This window comes from Mastigoproctus giganteus, chromosome 14 (assembly GCF_048544385.1).
Source record: "Mastigoproctus giganteus isolate SK-2022 chromosome 14, ASM4854438v1, whole genome shotgun sequence".
NCBI classification, from domain to species: Eukaryota; Metazoa; Arthropoda; class Arachnida; order Uropygi; family Thelyphonidae; genus Mastigoproctus; species Mastigoproctus giganteus.
This window is the reverse complement of record NC_143588.1, coordinates 89,148,300-89,169,811: the sequence shown is the minus strand read 5'-3', so window position 1 is coordinate 89,169,811 and position 21,512 is coordinate 89,148,300. Positions and strand designations below refer to the sequence as shown.

At 39.3% G+C, this 21,512-nt stretch overlaps 1 protein-coding gene across 1 annotated transcript in view; it reads right to left on the bottom strand.

The window, feature by feature from the left end:
* Positions 1-5,623: 5,623 nt before the first annotated feature.
* The window catches only part of LOC150075331 (transcription termination factor, mitochondrial-like), a 28,874-nt gene continuing 12,985 nt past the window's right edge, over positions 5,624-21,512 (bottom strand). Inside the window, exon 2 of the mRNA XM_090388450.1 lies at positions 5,624-5,848. Within this exon, the coding sequence (XP_090244576.1) occupies positions 5,624-5,848 (225 nt within the window). The remainder of the gene's footprint in view (positions 5,849-21,512) is intronic.

Here is a 21,512-nt window from a genome sequence, read left to right as displayed (position 1 = left end):
TGTTGATGATCCTGCTCAGGTAGCTAACAAACTAAATGAATATTTTGCATCGACATTCACACATGAGGAGTTATTCAGCCAGGGGAATGCCAGAGGTGTATGCAACTCTAGCAGTAAGCTACAGAATCTTGAAATAACTGGGAGTAAAGTGGAGGAGAAACTGTTGAAGATAAACACAAGAAAGGCACCCGGGGTGGATGGGATCTATCCAGTTATATTAAAGGAGGCAGCAAAGGAAGTAAGCAAACCCTCAGCCATCATTATGAGAGCTTCCTTGGACTCAGGGGAGGTACCCATAGACTGGAAATGTGCAAATGTGACCCCAATTCACAAAGGAGGCTCAAAGGCTGACACAAGTAATTATAGACCTGTGAGCTTAACTTCTGTTCTAGGAAAATTAATGGAGGCACTGGTTAAAGAAGCACTGCAGGATCATTTAGACAAGACTTCAGTTATAGCTCAGACACAGCATGGTTTTGTTAAGGGGAAGTCTTGCCTGACCAACTTGATTGGATACTATGATGCAGTCACAAAAGAACTGGATGCAGGGAATAACTTTGATATTATATACTTGGATCTTAGAAAGGCTTTTGATACTGTTGCACATGGAAGACTGCTACACAAATTGGAGCAGTGTGACATTGGAAGCAAATTGCTGCCATGGATAAAGGGGTGGTTGAGGGGGAGAAGTCAGAGAGTGGTAATCAATGGACACTGCTCATCGTGGACTAATGTTATTAGTGGAGTCCTTCAGGGTCCAGTGTTGGGTGCATTATTGTTTTCTGTATTTATAAATGATATTGATGATGGTGTATCAAGCTTAATGTCCAAGTTTGCAGATGATACAAAGGTTGGCAGGGTTGTCAAGGACACTACTGACACTATGCTGCTGCAACAGGATCTGGAAAGGTTGAGCAGATGGGCTGAGAGGTGGCAAATGAAGTTTAACATTGACAAATGTAAAGTACTACACATGGGAAACAGCAACCCCAGAGCAACGTATCAACTCTGTGGTACTACACTGACAGTGGTAGAGAATGAAAGGGACTTGGGGGGTGGTTGTGCAGGCAGATATGAAGTTTTCTGAGCAGTGCAGACGGGCTGCAAGAGTAGCTCATGCAGTATTGTCAATGATATACAGGAATTTTTCCAGCAGGGATAAGGAGGTGATTATTCCATTGTATAAGGCAATGGTCAGGCCACACCTAGAGTACTGTATACAGGTCTGGAGGCCTCATTTCAAGAAGGATGTAGAGCTGCTGGAACGAGTACAGAGAAGGGCAACAAGATTAGTGAATGGAACAAAGGGGTTCTCTTACGAATAAAGGCTTAAGTTTTGCAAATTACAGTGTCTGGAGACTAGGCACCAGCGAGGTGATCTGATAGAGGTGTATAAAGACTTGAATGGTTTGAGCATGCTCAATGCTGATGGGATTCTTCCTCTAGCTCAGAAAAATCACCTGAGAGGGCATAAATTCAAATTGAGGAAAGACAGATGTAGGATAGACGTGCGGAAATTTGCCTTTAGCCAGCGGGTGGTTGGTTGGTGGAACAGAATTCCATCCCTTGTGGTGGAGGTTGATAGCCTAAATAAGTTTAAGGCTCAGCTGGACAGGTATTTTGAACGAACAGAGGGGTGAAGTGGAAGTGGGTTTTTTTTTTTTCTAATGCTAAAAAAAGGATATCAGGATTTTGATGAATCTTGATGCTAAGAAAGCTCCAGATCCTGATGGTATTTCTCCACTTGTTCTCAAAACCTGTGCTCCTGAACTTACTCCTATTCTTTGCCGCCTTTTTTCACTTTCTTATTCCAAAAGTGTTTTTCCTTCTGCTTGGAAATTTGCTCATATCCAGCCAGTTCCTAAAAAGGGTGACAAATTCCTCCCATCCTATTATCGTCCCATTGCAATTACTTCTTCTCTTTTTAAAGTAATGGAGAAATCAATTAACTAGAAACCTTCCGTCTGATCAACGATCGCCAGTATGGATTCCGTCAGTGCCGATCCACTGGCTTACGTTACCCATTTATGGACTAATTCAATGGAAAAGTTCGGTGAAACGCAAGTAGTTTCTCTAGACATCTCAAAGGTTTTCGATCGTGTTTGGCTCAAAGGACTTCTAAACAAGCTTCCATCTTATGGTTTGCCAATTGTTTTTTTGCAATTGGTTATCCAGTTTTCTCTCTGATCGCTCACTGAGGGTGATGGTCGATGGCTCTCTCTCTTTAACTTCTCCACTAATGCCGTTGTCCTCCAAGCTTCAGTTCTTTCCCCCACTCTTTTCCTCTTGTATATTAATGACCTTCTTCCATTGACTTGAAATCCTATCCATAGTTTTCTCAATGATAGCACGTTGCATTCCACTTTCCATTTGGAGAAACCTTACCCTGCTCAATCAGCTTCAACTTCTCGAAAATCTGCTACCAATTGCTTAAATGCCGATCTTTAGGTAATTCTCCAGTGGGGCAAAGACAACTTAGTTGATTTCAATCCTTCTAAAACTGAGCTTTGTCTTATATCTCGCAAAAAGGATTCTGCTCCTATGCTTATCTTTGGTGACACTCCGATTTCTAGGCAAAATGATATATCTTTTGGGGATTACCCTGACTTCTAATCTCTCTCTTGGCACAAGCACATTACAAATATTGCTTCCTCTGCATCTATAAAACTTGGTTTTCTCTTTCCCTCTCGGCGTTACTTTTCTTCCGAACAGTTGCTCACTCTGTACAAATCGCAAATCCGCCCTAACATGGAATACTGTTCCCACATCTCGGGTGGTGCCCCAAAATCCCTCTCAGGCTTCTCGATTCCATTCAGAAGAGGGCAGTTAGGTTAATTAATGATTCATCTCTAACAGTCTCTCCACTCGCTGTCTCATAGACGTACTGTTTCTGCTGCATACCTTTTCTACAGATATTTCCATGGGCACTGTTCTTCTGGATTGGCTTCTATAATTCCCGCTCGCTCTTTCAAAACAGTCCGAACACGTGCCACCACCAGTCAACATCCATTTACTGTCCAACTTCAAACTCACAGAACCAACTGAATGAATAAACAAATAGATGAAAATCTATCTTATTTATTCATTCAACTGCCACTTTCTGGAACAACCTTGCTTCATACGTATTTCCTGAAAATTACTTTCTACAGAAGTTCAAGCCCAATGTCAACAAATATCTTCTTTCAGTCTTCTCAACCTCAAACCCAATCACTGTACATGTACTATAGGCTCTAATACCTCTCGTGTTTGGGGTCTACATAAAAAAAGACACTGCAATTTGCAAATTAAGCCTTTCTTGGTAAGAGCACTCCCTTTGTTTGCGTCACCAATCTTGTTGCCCTTCTTTGTACTCGTTCTAGCAAATGTTAATTCATATTTGTTGCCCGTAGTTGACTATTGAGTTTAGATGATCATTCTCAGATAGCTGCCAAACTAAATCAGTATTTTGCATCTACATTCACACGAGGAGTTATTCAATGAGGGGAATGCCAGACGTTTATCAAACTCTACGAACTGGAGAAGTGCAAATGTATCTCGAATTCACAAAGGGGGGGGGATCAAAGCGTGACATGAGTAATTACAGAGCTGTTAATTTGACTTCTGTTCCAGGGAAAATAATGGAGTCACTGGTTAAAGAAGCATTGCAGGATCATCTAGACAAGACAGTAGTAATAATTCAGACAGCATGGGTTTGTCAAGGGGAAGTCTTGTCTGACCAATTTGATTGGATAGTATGTCATGGTCACAAAGGAACTGGATGCAAAAATTAATTTTGATATCATATACATGTACTTCGATTTCAGGAAAGCTTTTGTTACTGTTGCAAATGGAAGACTACTGTACAAATTGGAGCAGTATGGCATTAACGGCAAGTTACTACAATGGATAAAAGGATGGTTGAGTGGGAGAAGACAGAGTGATGATTAATGGGTACTGTTCTATGTGGACTAATGTTATTAGTGATGTCCCTCAGGATTCGGTGTTGGGCCCATTGTTGTTTTGGATATTTATCAATGATACTAATGAAAGTATATCGAGCTTAATGTCAAAGTTCGCAGATGATACAAAGGTTGGCAGGGTTGTTAATAATAGTAATGATAGTATGCTGCTGCAACAGGATCTGGAAAAGTTGGGTAGATAGACTGATAAGTGGAAACTGAAGCTTAACATTGCCAAATGCATGAGTAATTACAGAGGTACAAATGTTGGTACATTTCTCTGAGTGTAACCCCAGAGAATTGTACCATGTGGTGTTACACTCAGAGTAGTGGAGAATGAAAGAGACCTGGGGGTAATTGTGCAGTCAGATGTGAAGTTTTCTGAGCAGTGCAGACAAGCTGCCAGAGTAGGTTATGGGGTCTTGTCAATGATGTACAGGAATTTTGCGAGCAAGAATAAGCAGGTATTCATCCCCTTGCATAAGGTAATGGTCAGGGCACACCTTAAGTACTGCGCACAGGTCTGAATAACTCATTTTAGGAAGGAGTAGAGTTGCTAGAACGAGTACAGAGAAGGGCAAGTAGACTGGTGAAGGGAACGAAGGGGTGCTCTTATGAAGAAATTCCAAATTTCTGCAAATTGCAGCTTCTGGAGACAGGCACCTGGAAGGCGATTTGATTGATGTGTATAAGGTTTTGAATGGATTGAGCAGGCTCAATGCTGAAGGTATTCTTCCTCTTGCTCAGATTCCAAACCTGAGAGGGCATAGATTCGAACTGAGGAAAGTTTGTTTGTTATTTGGTTTTAGGAGCATTAGCAACTAAGGCCATATTGCTCCAGGGATATGTGGTGGTCATTTCGACCTCTCCGCATCCTCCATTTTTGATGGTCACGGACTCGAAACCCGGTCTAATCAAGAAGCGTGTGCCACACACTGCTGCTCCTGCCCACCTGGCTATGGAAGCACCTCAAACTGAGGAAAGGCAAACTGAAGTTTGCCTTTAGCCAGCAGATAGTTGATTGGTGGAACTAACTTCCATCTGTTGTTGTGGAAGTTAACAGCTTAAATAAATTCAAGGCAGAACTAGATAAACATTTGGAATGAATGGATCAGTGAAACGGTTTTTTTTTTTTTTTTTTTTGTTTGAGCTGTATAAGTTTTCTGTCTTGCATCATGTGCCTCTACTAATGCTAATATGGGTATATGAATTAACCTTCCGGGTGAACCTAAATAGTTTGGATTATATCAAGTTTGTCACTAAGCTTTAATGCTGTTCATCTTTTCTTCTCTGCGTAAGGTTTATTAACTTTAGGAGCCATAGTAAGCAGTTTTTAATTTAAAATAAATGAAAAACAGCAGTATCTGTGATATCAGTATAGCATTCACTTTCAAAATGGCAAATGTAAACAAATACAGTAATCATGTGACATGCATGTGTAATGCCTCTTTGACCATAAAAGTATAAGGACAACAGATAAATTTTGAAATACTGTATATTATTCAATGTATCCATGTTGTTTATCAGAACAGTTGTTCCATTGGTGTTTCCAATTCACATATACACTTGTGTATGTACATGGTTATTATTACTAACTAATGTTTGTTAAAATATTCAGAAAAATAAATGCCAATTTATAAAAATTTATTAACACCACAGTCTGGTATTATAGGAAGCATACATAACTATTCCTCTCTCATGTGCTCCTTTTCTTTTATTTTCTTCAGCATTTTTATTGTCCTTTTGTGTTTCTTTTCAGTGGAACAGATTGCAAAAATATATGGAGTACAACCTAAACATTTAAAATTTTTAATACGCCGTTCTATGGTTTTTGGGCTGAAACTCAAAACATGAGGACATCTAATGATATCTGCTGTTGCATATCCATGTTCAAATAATATATCAAGCATCTGTTAAAAAAAAAAAAAAAAAAAAAAAAAGATTAAGTGGAACATAGGAAACCAATAACTCCAATCAAAGTTGTGTACATATACTAAGGCAGATTACGTAAAACAATCATCATTAATTTTCAAATGAGCATACACGAAAAGTTTGTTTATACTCTTGGAAAAACATACAATAAGATAAATGCTAGTAACTGCATTATTATAGCAATTGCTATAATAATAATACACCATGCACCTGAAAACAATGCAGTAATGAAGGTATTATATAGTTTCAAAGTGTTATCAATGATATTTCAGGCTTTTTAGCAAACAAATTTATTGACACTGGATATAAATCTATAGATTATAATTTACAGGTAATGTATAACATTTATGGTTATATCAGACACATAATGCAAGGAAGCCACATGCTTTTGATGCACCAGCTGAAATTAATAGTTGATTAGCTTTGACTTTTTTTTTACTTTTTTATTTTTAGACAAAAATAAAGTGAAATACATAAACAAATGAAAAACTACCTACACGTTTCCCTCCTCACATAGGTAACTACATGAGGTACTGCATAGGGAGGACAGGAATTCCAGAATAACATACTAATTAGATAGTTACCACATTCGAAGTGGTGAAGCATGAAAGAAACTAGGGATAATTATATAGTCTAACATGAAATTATTTAAACAGTGCAGACAGGCTGCTAGAACAGCTCATGGGGTTCTGTCAACAATACACAGGAACTTTGCCAGCAAGAACAAGGTGATTATCCCATAAGGCAAAGGTTAAACCACATCGCAATGGGGTCTGGAAGCCTCATTTCAAGAAAGAGGTGGATCTCTTGGAACAGGTGCAGAGAACAGTTGCAATTAGATTGGTCAAAAAACACAAAATCCAGTTTAGCAAACTCACCACTTGACAACTAACCACTTGCTAATTGTATATTTCAAGGAGATTTGATTGACTTGCAGGGAGATTTGATTGAAGTATTTGAGGCTTTAAACAAATTGAATAAACTTGATGATGATGGTATTTTAATCCTTTCTCAGAAAATATACACAAAGATACAAACCATAAATTGAAAAAAGGACTGACTGTAGGATAGATATGAAAAAAAATTTATTTCAGCCAGAGAGTAACTGATTGTTGAACAAACCTACCATCTGGTGTTTTGGATAGTTTGGAAAAATTTAAGAATTAAATATACAATTAGCAGGAATGGATAGATAATGTGGGTAGTTTTTCTTTTGGTTGATGCTGTATAAGTTTGCTTCCTGCTAATACTAATAATACTTCCTACTACTAATAATTACCACTATTTAGATAACCTTTGAATTTCCCCATGCTGTCAGCTTCAACCACCCACAGAGGCAACTTATTCCAGTAAATAACACCTAGCTGGCTAAAAGAAAAGGATTTTTGATAGAATGGACAACTAACAGGAAGAAAAGTTAGTGATTGAAATTTGAATGTAAAAAGGCAAGTGGATAGTTGCCATGGTGAAGTCCTTTATTCAGAACTTGTGGCAACAATTCCTCATCTATCTCAAGTACCCAATTAAAAAATTACAGAACTTCTGGAGAATTCAGCAAATGGGACCAGATTAGTAATGCAAGCAAACTGGTGCAAATATAAAATATTTAGGGAATAACAGAACGTCATAAAATACAACTATGAGCAGTGGGTTATCAAACACTGGAATAAGTTGCTCCCAACTAACAGAGGTAATGACTCTGGTCAAGTTGGAAGCAGAATTGGATGATTGCATTGTAGGGATAGGAGTTGTAGTATGAATATTCTATTTTTTTGGCTGATACAGAAAAAGTCCAATTCCTTTCATCATTCAGCCTTCTAATATTAATCTAACCACATGATTAGATAACACTGGTCGGCAAAAAAAAAAAAAAAAAAATTTCACTCACTGTTAAAAATTCAAGGTGGTTTTTACAGATCTAATGTTGAATTCAAATATGGCAACCATATTGCTGTAACAACCACCTATTTTAAGAGAGAAGGGATTAAAGTCAAAGTTTCTAATAAAAAAAGATTTCATATATTTTAAGAAAAAACGTTACATATAATATTGAACATACTAAATATTGAACAATGAATCTATTAATCTTATTCTTTTTCAAAAATGTTAATCTAATAACAGATAACAGAATACTCATTTTGTCATTTTTTGTCTTTCATAATCGTCCATTGGTGTCTTCCGTATGAGATTCCAACAGTGGTCTGCCAACATATTTAGACTCCATTTTCCCTGGTATCTTTTTTCCATTTGAGAAATATCTTGGTGGAACCTTTCATAGTGTTCAGAGACTGCTCCCAAGTTCCAAGTTTGCAGATGATACAAAGGTTGGCAGGGTTGTTAATGGCAGTAAAGACAGTATGCTACTGCAACAGGATCTAGAAAAGTTAGGCAGATGGGCTCAGAAGTGGCAAATGAAGTTTAACATTAACAAATGTAAAGTATGGGTAGCAGTAACCCAAGAGAAAAATGTACCAACTGTGTGGTTTTTTTTTTTTTTTTTTGATTTGGTAGTTGTTGGCGCATCGGCTTCTGTGGCCATATTGCACCTCCCAAGGTTTTTGCAGTACTTTGATCCAAGCCCGAGGCGGGAATCGAACCCGCGACCTTTGGGTTGCCGGGCAGGTACTTTACCCACTCGGCTAGCCCGGTCGGCCCAACTGTGTGGTACTACACTCAGGGAAGTGGAGAATGAAAAAGACCTGGGGAGGGGGGTTATTGTGCAGTCAGATATGAAGTTCTCTGAGCAGTGCAGATGGGCTGCCAGAGCAGGTCATGGAGTTTTGTCAATGACAAATAGGAATTTTGCTAGCAGAGACAAGGAGGTAAATTATCCCCTTGTATAAGGCAATGGCCACACCTTGAGCACGGTTATTTGGGTTTTTTTTTTTTTTTTTTTAGGAGCATTAGCAACTAAGGCCATATTGCTCCAGGATATGCGGTGGTCATTCCCTGACCTTTCCGCATCCTCCGTATTTGGTGGTTATGGGCTCGAACCCCGGTCTAATCAAGAAGCGTGTACTACGCACTGCTGCTCCTTCCCACCTGGCTACGGAGATGCCTACCTTGAGCACGGTGTACAGGTCTGGAGGCCTCATTTTAGGAAGGATGTAGAGTTGCTAGAATGAGTACAAAGGGAAACAAGATTGGTGAGAGGAACAAAGTGGTGTCCTTACCAAGAAAGGCTTAAGTTCTGCAAGTTGCAGCATCTGCAAGGTGATCTGATTGAGGTGTATAAGGCCTTGAATGGTTTGAGCAGGCTCAATGCTAATGGGATTCTTCTGCTTGCTCTGATTACGAACCTGAGGGAGCACGGATTCAAATTGAGGAAAGACAGTTGTAGAATAGATGTGCGGAAGTCTGCCTTTAGCCAGTGGGTATTTGATTGCTGGAACAGACTTCCATCTGTTGTAGAAGTTGATAGCTTAAATAAATTTAAGGTTGAACTAGACAAACATTTGGAGTGACTGGATGGATGAAATGGGAAGGGTTTTTTTTTTTTTTTTTTTTTGGCTGATGCTGTCTAAGCTTGCTTTCTTGCATCATATGCCTCAACTAATGCTACTTTTCCTAAACAAGTCTTTAATATAGATGAAACAGTGCCCAGGAAAACACATCAGAAAAGAAGAGGCCTTGGTGGCTGGGCATTAGCCTATGAATAATAGGTTTACTCTGTTATTGGAATCCAATGCCTCTGTTGATTTTAAACTTAAGCCAATGTTGGTTTACCACTCAAACTCCAAGAGTGTTTAAACAGCCACCCAACCTGCCTTTGATTAAAACAGTGTTTAATTCAAAGGCAGGTTGGGTGTCTTCTGACAGAGTAACATGAAGGCCTGGATGACAAAACACCTCCTCAATGAATGGGCGAAATTTGAAGTGAAGACACCTCCTCGATGAATGAGTATTTGGAAAGAACAGACTTCAGATAATGTTCCAGGCCACGGTCCTGAACTTGCCTGATCTCCGGAGGAATAATTTGGCTTTGTTACTTTCAAATTTCTTCCACCCAATACCATGAAGAAGATGCTTGCCAAGTGTTTTGAAGAAACTTCAGGAGACAGCTATCACTTTAAAGGAATTCTGGAAGACCAGGTTTAACATCTTAGACTGTGTAAAAATCATTGTGAATTCCTGGAATGAAGTTCCTGCTCGGTGCCTCAATGCAGCCTGGAAGAATTTGTGGCCTTCAGTCATCCATGATTTTGAAGCTGAAGAGCAGGGAATTATCACTCTTGGCAAGTCCTTGGCTCTTGAGATTGATGCAGAGAAGTTAACCAAACACCATGAAAGGGAGCTGACAACACAGCAGCTCCAGTAATTAGGGCAGATGAGCATGAAGTGGAGATGAGGAACATGAGGAGGATGACCAAGTAGCAACAACTCAAGAAATTAAGGATGTTTTCTGCATGGGACACATTGTGAAGAGAACAGTAAGAAAAAAATCTAGATATTGAAACCACTGAATTGATGACCTGCAAATTTGAAGATGAGGTGCTCAAGTTATTTCAAGAACCTTCAAAGAAAGCAACAAAAAACAAGCCACTTTGGACAGTATTTATACCATATATAGCAAGAGGTAGTGATTGAAAAGAACACCACATACTAATGATTGAACCACAGGGGCTCACAGTTGATATGGGCTTGGCACACCCAGGGTCCTGAGCTGGATATCATATTATTCTTAGGCTTCCTTGCACCATGTCTAATAATAATTGTCCTGATATCTTGATGGTAGAAGATTCTCCTTCAACTTCATCACCACACCACTATTGAAACAGCTTTTCCAGTATAAGTTAAATGAAAATTACCATTTTTGATTTTTAATGTTTAAAATTATCAATTATCATTTGGGGGGGGAGATAAATAAGTAAATATGTGGCAACCATCAGCAATTTTTATCTTTTTTCTTTTTTAAATTTATATCCTGATTTAATGTTTATTTCTGGCATATAAGATACACCACAATTTTACAGCAACTTTTTTCATATAAAAGATGTGTGGCATACGCTGGAAAATACAGTATTCAGTATTCTATATAAAACAAATACGATTTCCATTATAAAGATCACCTTTCAGAAAGATAAACAGCTTAGTTATATAGCAAAAATTTCAACTTCCGAGGTCTTGTAACAAATTATCAAAAAACAATGTGTTATTAGGTTCACATTATGATATTTTCACAATACAGTGGTGTCTCTGGAATTAATATTGTAAAGTGGGGAGGGGGCAGTGTATTTCATTGTACTATGAGGACGCCTAGCCGGCCATGCAATCCACATTTTACTTTCCAGAACTTTGCACATTCCAGTAGAAGTGCAAGAATCACCTTCACATATCTTTCTGCTATTGTTGATCTATTAGCTTGTGTATCCCCCTCCCCAAGCTAGCAGTTTCCCAACCCACCAAACACTGCCTTGATAATATCAGAAAATATTCTTGCCCCCTTTTATATAATTGTATTCCCATCCCTGTAAAAACAGCCTCTACTGTCAACAAACACTAACTATGCTGAAAAGAATTCTACCTCATGAGCCTTACACAATCTCTCCAGGGATAAATTAGGCTCTTATCACATACCCCCTCCTATTGAATCTAAACATAGTTGGATATACCTTGAAATTTAATCCTAACTTGCAACTTTTCCCAATGTTGTTCTATCCCTGCTAAGTAAATCCTCAGTTCTCCTATTCTTAATACCATTAGTACCAAAATATACAATATCAGTGCCCTTAAATGATGATAGCTACTTTACAAAATCATTAACTTTTTGCCCCCCAGCAGAAGATTGTCCTAGTTCAATTCCACTTATCCTTTTTACACAAAATATTTCTCACTTCCCTGACAACAGAGTCACTGGTAACAGTTATTTTCTGTGGGCCCAAAGATCTCTACCATTGAGGATATCATTACATTGTCTGAAGGTGAAATGTGGGCTGTAGCACTGAGTTGGGCTGCTGAATGCTTGATGGGTCTCTCATTTTAATTCCTTTGGGGGCAAGAACCCGGTTCTTGAAGCCCTCATACCAGCCCACCAGAACTGAATTTATGTTTAATCTCCTACACTCTTTACAAGGAATACACACAAAGGCATCCCCCCCTTTGGTTGTATTGCACCTTGCTACAAGTAGCTTTGCATACAGTTAACAAATAGTATAATTTATAAGGTCCTGCTGTCAGCAGTTCTTACCTGAGTCAAAGCACTCCTGCTAAATGATGGAAGAAATCAGACTTTTTCTAAATCCACAAAAAAAATCTCTCACTCATATCTTCCCCATTGCCATAATGTCACTGTCCATTTCCACTTTTAACTTTACCAAATTCTCTGCCTCAACTACTGTAGCAGTAAATTTATTCCAATGGCCTAAAACATGCTGCCCGAAAGAAAACTTCAGGTAGCATGTTGTAGATCTAACCCTGTTATAAATTTGTGGTCCCTGGTTCTATCTTCTACCAATGAAAATATATCTCCCACATTCATTCTACTGATTCCTTCAGGACCTTATATACATTTATCAAGGTCCCCCTAAAATGTCTAGTAAGTATTAGTAGTGACAAATGATGCAAGAAAGCAAGCTTATAGCATCAGTAAAAAGACCTTCCCATTTTACCTTCCCATCAACAGTTTGTCTAGTCCTGCCTTGAATCTATTCAAACTACCCACTTCCACAACAACAGATAGGCGCCTCCACAGCCAGGTGGGAAGGAGCAGTAGTGCATAGCACATACTTCTTGATTAGACCGGGGTTCGAGCCCATCACCACCAAATATGGAGGATGCGGAAAGGTCAGGGAATGACCACCGCATATCCCGGAGCAATATGGCCTTAGTTGCTAATGCTTCTAAAAAAAAAAAAAAAAAACAGATGGAAACCTGTTCCAACAATCAACCACCAGCTGGCTGAAGGAAAACCTCCACACATCTATCCTATAACCATCCTCCCTCAACTTGAATTTATATCCCCTCGTGTGTAGTCTCAGCAAGAGGAAGAATGCCATGCATAGTCATGCTTACTCAATCTATTCCAGGCCTTTAACATCACAATCCGATCTCCTTGCAGATCCCTAGTCTCCAGATGCTGCAATTTGCGGAACTGAACCTTGATTGGTAAGAGCAGCCTTTTGTTCCCTTCACCAATCTTGTTGCTCTTCTCTGCATTCATTCCAGCAGATCTACAACCTTCCTAAAATGAGGCCTCCAGACCTGTATAGAGAACAGGCGGCCTTTGCTTTATGCTGAGGTTGAGTTCCTAGAGATACTGGCTCTTATCGAATTGGCGAAAATGAAACCCGAATTATAATGTATTTCAATGGGAGCATCTCTTTCATAAATTAATACAAAAATTTTAATATGTAATTTAACAAATATTTAAATCACATTTATTCCATAATAAAATATAAACAAGTAAGCATTACTGATGAGAGGAAGTCCCTGGTTGTAGACTGTCAGGTTCAACTGGATCATTATTTGCCATCTTTCGATCAGTTGGTGGCTCTTCAGATTTCTTTTTAAAATAAGAAAGGAGGGTTTGTTTGCATTGCATGATGCTTCCTCTCCCACAGAACATTGATCCATCCAGTGGATGGATCAATCAATCCTAGCCAGAATTTTTTGTAAGTCATGAGTTTTTACAAACTGTAAAAATAGACTTTTCCTGTTCTTGATACTGCTGCTCCTGAGTCAACTGTGCAGCCAAATCTTCCAGTTCCTCATTTGTAAGATGCACTATTTGCTTGATGTTTGCGGAGCAGTCAGGTATGGGACATGATACTGCCACGGGGGATGTCTTTGTATGTGCGCGATGCAAGGAGTGTAAGGAAATCAGGCGACAACTCAGCGTTGTTATGGGCCTATATGAGAGCTTGAAGGACAGGGTGGATGCCCTCGAAGGATTACAAGTAAGGGGCCCATCAAGCTCTCAGCTGCCCACACCAATGCCAGAGATTGCACTTGGTCATCACGCAACACAGCGGCAACCCCCAAGGCAGAATGCACTGGTCCCAAAGGAACTAGTAGTTGTTGGTGACTCTACTGTCAGAGAAACGGGAAACATGCTTTGTAAAAAGGATAGGTGGAACAGGACCATCTGCCAGGGGCAAAGGCTGATGACGTTGTAGAGCGGATATCATCTTTTAAGGGCACAAAAGGTGATATAGTTGTACACGTTGGCACTAATGATATTAAGAGTAGGAGACCGGCGGAATTACTTAACAAGTACAGGTCACTGATGAAAAAAAGCCGTGAATTAGAGTTGAATTTGAAAGTGTCTGCAATTCTGCCCAGACACGATAGGAGGGAGTATATGATGAGAGCCCTGTCGATCAATTCGGCCCTGGAAAGATTGTGCAGGGCTCAAGGGGTAGAATTTTTCTCAGCCTGGTCTGTACTTGTTAACAGGAGAGACTGCTTCTACAGGGATGAGATACACTTAAATAGAAAGGGTGCAAGAATGTTTGCTGATGCTATCGAGGCAGTATTAGGTGGGTCGGAAAACTGCTAGATTGGGGGGAGACAAGAACTAATAGATTAACAGTAGCCACTGGCAGAGGAGAAAGTGATTCTTGCACTCCTATTGGAATGAGCAGCAGCCTGGAAAATAAGATGCAGGATATTTCAGACTGCTGGGAATCATGGGGGTACAAGTGAACACATGGGTTGTGTTAGGGTTGCTAAGAGGAAGAGCCGGTGCATGTATACTTGCATGTACACCAATGCTAGGAGTTTAGTAAATAATTTGATGAATTTGAGGTATTGCTCAAAACATCAAAGGCAGATATTGTTGGGATTTCAGAGATGTGGTGTCACACAGGTATAAGGAATGCAGAACTGGAATTTAGGGAGTACAATGTGTACAGAAAGGATAGACAAGATAGGAAGGGAGGAGGGGTTATGCTATTAGTTCAGAAACACAAAATCAAAAGAAGTGAAGCCAGTCGACATCACTGGACAGTGCAGTGTCGAGTCAGTTTGGTGTGACATAAGCATTGGGAGATCAAAATTGAGAGTAGGAGTGTGCTATAGGCCTAATGACTCTGATCAGTATAATAAGAAACTGTACAGAGAAATAGAGTGGGCCAGTAAATCAGAGAGTCTTATAATGGGGGATTTTAATTTCCCAGATATTGACTGGAATTTGGGGGCTGGTCACTCACACACTAGCAAGGCTTTTGTGGATTTATTGGATGATTGTTTTCTACATCAGCATGTTCGGGAGGCAACTAGAGGGAGTAATACTCTTGATTTGATTATCAGTAGTGATTCTTCATGCATTAAGGATCTGCAGATAAATGAACCACTAGGTGATGTGCTGAAGTGGGATTTACTCAAAGAGGTAACTACCATTAGGGGTAAAGGGAAGGGGTATTGCTTTCGTAAAGGCGACTACGATGGACTGAGACAGTATTTAAATTCTAGACAGTGGGATCAACTGATGATGCTACCAACAGCAAATTCAAAATAGGAAGCATTCAAAGAACTTATCTTGGAAGCTACTAGGCTTTACATACCAAATAAGAAATATTGTTCAAGGTTTAGGCCTAAATGGATGTCAGATGAACTAATGAGGCATATGGCAGAGAAGAAAAATGCATGGGATACATACAAATTAACACGTGACACAGAAGCCTATGATAGATACAAGTTGAACTGTAACCAAGTTACAAAGGAGGTTAGGCAGGCGAAGACAGATTACGAGAGATCCTTGGCAAGGGATGCGAAGAAAACCAGCAGAGAGTTCTTTACTTATGTAAACTCTAGAAGGAAGGGGATGAATCAGATTGGTCCACTTGATATCGATGGGTCAACTGTTGATGACCCTGCTCAGGTAGCTAACAAACTAAATGAATATTTTGCATCAACATTCACACATGAGGAGTTATTCAGTGAGGGGAATGCCAGAGGTGTATTCAACTCTAGCAGTAAGCTAATGAATCTTGTAATAACTGAGAGTAAAGTGGAGGAGAAATTGTTGAAGATAAACACAAGAAAGGCACCTGGGGTGGATGGGATCTATCCAGTTATATTAAAGAAGGCAGCAAAGGAAGTAAGCAAACCCTTAGCCATAATTATGAGAGCTTCCTTGGACTGAGGGGAGGTACCCATCGACTGGAGATGTGCAAATGTGACCCCAATTCACAAGGGAGGATCAAAGGCTGACACAAGTAATTATAGACCTGTGAGTTTAACTTCTGTTCCTGGAAAATTAATGGAGGCACTGGTTAAAGAAGCACTGCAGGATCATCTAGACAAGACTTCAGTTATAACTCGGACACAGCATGGTTTTGTTAAGGGGAAGTCTTGCCTGACCAATTTGATTGGATACTATGATGCAGTCACAAAAGAACTGGATGCAGGGAATAACTTTGATATTATATACTTGGATCTTAGAAAGGCTTTTGATACCGTTGCACATGGAAGACTGCTGCACAAATTGGAGCAGTGTGGCATTGGAGGCAAATTGCTGCTATGGATAAAGGGGTGGTTGAGGGGGAGAAGACAGAGAGTGGTAATTAATGGACACTGCTCATCATGGACTAATGTTATTAGTGGAGTCCCTCAGGGTTCAGTATTGGGTCCTTTATTGTTTTCTATATTTATAAATGATAATGATGATGGTATATCAAGCTTAATGTCCAAGTTTCCAGACGATACGAAGGTTGGCAGGGTTGTCAAGGATACTACTGACACTATGCTGCTGCAACAGGATCTGGAAAGGTTGAGCAGATGGGCTGAGAGGTGGCAAATGAAGTTTAACATTGACAAATATAAAGTACTACATATGGGAAACAGCAATCCCAGAGCAACGTATCAACTCTGTGGTACTACACTGACAGTGGTAGAGAATGAAAGGGACCTGGGGGTGGTTGTGCAGGCAGATATGAAGTTCTCTGAGCCGTGCAGACGGGTGTCAAGAGTAGCTCACGGTGTATTGTCAATGATATATAGGAATTTTTCTAGCAGGGATAAGGAGGTGATTATTCCCTTGTATAAGGCAATGGTCAGGCCACACCTAGAGTACTGTATACAGGCCTGGAGGCCTTATTTCAAGAAGGATGTAGAGCTGCTGGAACGAGTACAGAGAAGGACAACAAGATTAGTGAATGGAACAAAGGGGTGCTCTTACGAAGAAAGGCTTAAGTTTTGCGAATTACAGTGTCTGGAGACTAGGCACCAGCGAGGTGATCTGATAGAGGTGTACAAAGCCTTGAATGGTTTGAGCATGCTCAATGCTGATGGGATTCTTCCTCTTGCTCAGAATAATCACCTGGAGGGCATAAATTCAAATTGAGGAAGGACAGATGTAGGATAGATGAGCAGAAATTTGCCTTTAGCCAGCGGGTGGCTGGTGGGTGGAACAGACTTCCATCCCTTGTCGTGGAAGTTGATGGCCTAAATAAGTTTAAGGCTCAGCTGGACAGGTATTTCGAATGAACAGAGGGGTGAAGTGGAAGTGGTTATTTTTTATTTATTTATTTTACTTTACTTTTTTTTTTTTTGGCTGATGCTGCATAAGCTTGCTTTCTTGCATCAAATGCCTCTACTAATGCTAATGCTAAGAGGCTGAGAATGGCTCTCCAAAAACTCAGTCACATTATCAGTGGCAAATGATACAAGAAAGTATCAGCAAAAAAAAAAAAAAAACCCCAATACTTCCCATTTCACCTTTCCATTCCCTCTAATAGTTTGTCCAGTTCTTCCTTGAATTTATTTAAACTATCGGCTTCCACGACAACAGATGAAGGTTTGTTCCAGCAATCAACCACCCACTGGCTAAAGGCAAACTCCTGCACATCTATTCTGCAACTGCCCTTCCTCAATTTGACTTATGCCGCCTCATGTGCATAATCTGAGCAAGGGGAAGAACCCCCATCAGCATTGAGTTTGCTCAATCCATTCAAAACATTAAACACTTCAGTCAGATCACCTGTCAGGTGCCTAGTCTCCAGACACTGTAATCTGCAGAACTGAACCCTTTCTTGATAAGAGCACCATTTGTTTTTTCACCAATATTTCTGCACTTGTTCCAGCAGCTCTACATCTTTTCTAAAATGAGGCCTCAGACCTGTATACAGTACTCAAGATATGGTCTGACCATTGCCATACACAATGGGATAATCACCTCCTTATCCCTGTTATCAGTAGAAGTGCAATATCATTAATAAAACTGTGTATCATTAATAAAACTCCATGAGCTGCCCTAGCACTGCTCAGAATTTCATATCTGACTGCACAATTACCCCAGATCTTTTTCATTTTCCACTACCCTGAGTGTAGTACCCCAGAGTAACGTACCAACCTGAGGTTGGTACGTTACAGATACACAGATTTAACGAATCCCGATATAACGGATTTCGGATTTAATGGACCAAACAAATAATAATACAGTAATGTACATATTAATTTAGACCATATTTTTTTTAGGTTATACAAAATTTCAGGTTATTATTAATAAAAAATTAATAATTACCTATTTCCATTATTGTTTTGATAATTACCTACTTTTATTTTTATAATCAAATTCAGGAAATTGTTTTTTATTCTTTCTGAAAACGCGTTCAAATAGCTGTTTTCCAAGATTACAGAAAAGATAAGAGCAGACGGTGACTTGCGAGCTGAACGTGACTCAGGACACTAAACTGCAGGTCTACCGACTTGCTTTGTTTCAGTCTCAGTCTGCCTCAAGCTATCATGCAGTCAGGTTGTAGACAATGTTTCTGCGATTTCTGAATTGTGACTTTATTTATTAAATAATTTTGCAATCCTTACAATTTAAAATGGCATCAAGTGATAGGAGTTAAAAGAAAGCATGTAAACCTAAATGTGGCACAGAAATTAGAGCTAATTGAGAAATTAGAACAAGGTGTCTTCAATAGCATGTGTTTGTGAAATTTACGGCATAAAAAAACAAACCTTTTCTGACATCCGTAAATCAAATGCCAAATTGCAACATTTTGTTTTTTCAAAATAGTGTTGATAGCTCTAGATGTGGTTCTACAGAGGAGAGTAGAAAAAATGTGAAAGTTGCACAAGATAAAAGAAGCTGTGTATAAGTGGTACGTCCAACAGAGATCTGGTGATGTTAATGTACAAAGTTTTGAGTTGATATCCGCATGTGAAACTCTTGGAAAACACATAGGACTTAATGTTAAGGCAAGTGATGGGTGGCTATGACGTTTTAGAAAAAGGCATGGCATTGTGAACAAGAAAACCTGTGGAGAATCTTTAAGTGCAGACACTTCACAAGTTGAGCCATTTAGAAAATTTATAAATGAACTTATTAAATTTGAGGGCCTTATTTTATCACAGGTGTACAATACAATTGGCCTGTTCTATCGTGCTGTTCCTTAAAATATAGCACTCCTGGTCGCAAGTTAAGCAAGGAGCAAATTTCTGCCTTACTTTGTGCAAATGTTGATGGCTTGCATTGCCTGAAGCCCATGGTGGTAGGGAAATTAAAGAAACCACGCACTCTTAAAGACATTATGAATCAGTTGCCTGTTATTTACACTAGCTCAAAGAATGCATGGTTTACTTCAGTGATTTTTTTCTGACTGGTTCTTTAACCCTTTTGTCCCTGATGTGAGGTGCTTCTAGACAGATGTTCTGAAAATTTCCCCCATAATGTAAAGGCACCGTTGCTTCTTGACAATGCCCCTGCTCATCCTAATGCTGAGATGTTAGTAAGGATGGCAGAATTAAATGTCTTTTTTTTGCCTCCTAACACAACTTCAGTTATTCAGTCAATGGACCAGGGAATAATTGCAGCCTGCAGGAGGCTGTATAAGAAGAACTTTTTGGAAGGAGTAATCAGACACTTCAGAATCTGAGCCTACAACATTAAGTCTGCGCTCTTTAACTTTGCAACTGCTTGGAAGGAGATAAAGACTACAACTCTAGCAAATGGTTGGAAGAAGTTGTTGTACAATACTGAACCGGATTTTGAAGGATTTGAGGCAAATGACTTTCGGCACACCCTTGTAAATGCTGGTAACCAGAAAACAACTGAAGATGATGTTCTGAAATGCCTTGAAAATGATGAAGGTGATCCTGGCTATCAAAGTCCTCACTGAAGAAGAAATTGTGGACGAGGTTCAATATGGCTAGGCAGGGGAAGAAGACATTGAGGAAGAGCAAATCACACCAGCACGGCCTACACTGTCTGAAATGAGAAATCTCATGGACATCGCCATCCACTGCATAGGGACATCTTCTGACCCTGAAACTGTCCCTTACTATGAACATTTTCGGCAGTTCAGGGTGATCTTTATTAAGAAACAACATCAGAGTGGCAAACAACTGAAGCTGGACGCTTTCTTTAAGCGAACTTCACTGACTCCCGCTCCCATTTCACCTCCAACTGCTTGTACGTCTCAACCATCTACAAGCAAACAGATGACACCAGTGCCTCCATTTGTGACCATTTCAGAAGAATCTGATGCTGAGAATTCCCCTTCACCTCTACCTTCAGATACTGAATAACAACTACTGTACTACTATCACTATGGCAAAATACTCTTCAACTACACTGTCAAAAAGGTAAATATTACATATTCTTTATTATAATTTAATAATTTTATATTGTACAGTACTGTATTAAAGCTTTTTTTTTTTACATTAAGAACAATAAAAAATGTCCTCCCCAGGTTACATTCGATTTAACGGACTTTTGGCATTAACGGACGCCCCTTCTCCCCTATTAGTCCGTTAAATTGAGGGTTTACTGTATATCGATAAGAATGTTTAAATTTTGTTGCCATTGTTATAGTATTATAGAGTGAGTGGTAGTGGAATTCTAGTGTTTTAATTGTGATAAATAGGTAGCTCAACAGTTCGAATCATGTTGGCTTGCATCAGTGGTATAATTTTATTATATATTATAATTAACTTAAATGCATAATGTTATAGGGTAATATATAACAAACTTGGTAGCATGATAGTATTACTGCTCTTACTTGTGGCAATATTATTTGTGAATAATAATTTTTCCTTGTAAGTATGCTATGTATATTATAAAATGTGATTGTTTAGCTGGGGCTTGAAGTGCTGCTAACTTACTCATTAAGCAGCATGCACCTCAAAATCCATGATTAAAATTTGAATTTCATAGGAAATGAAATATAAAAAGAATTAAACTATATAAAAACATGCCCTGAGAAAGGAGAGGTGCACCACTTTTTCCCAGGTCTATAAAAGAAAGATCCGGAACGGATATGAAAAACCAAGAGTCCAAACGCAAGGCTTTCGATATTGCCATCGTCAGTTGGTTTATGTGATAATAGAAAGCGTCAACTCAAATCCATTGTCCAGCCCTACCTTTGAGAAATTGTGGCAATTTCATTTGCAATCTATGGCACTTCCTCAAATCCTCTGAAATCATGTAGTACACACTCCATACAAGTTGATGTGACCTCTTTCCAAGCAGCACTGATGTTGCTGATGCCCTTCATGTAAGACCTCCAAAATCTTTGACAGACATGTTGCAGTTGTCCATTTCCTGTAACATCTCCCTAAATATCTGCCAATGGTAGTAGGCTTTAAAATTTGCTATGACTCCTTGGTCAATTTGTTGTAAAAGGAGGTAGTATTTGGCAGCAGATTTCGGCCTTTACATCCACAGTTGTCCTTATATCTCCAATGTTTGTTGGA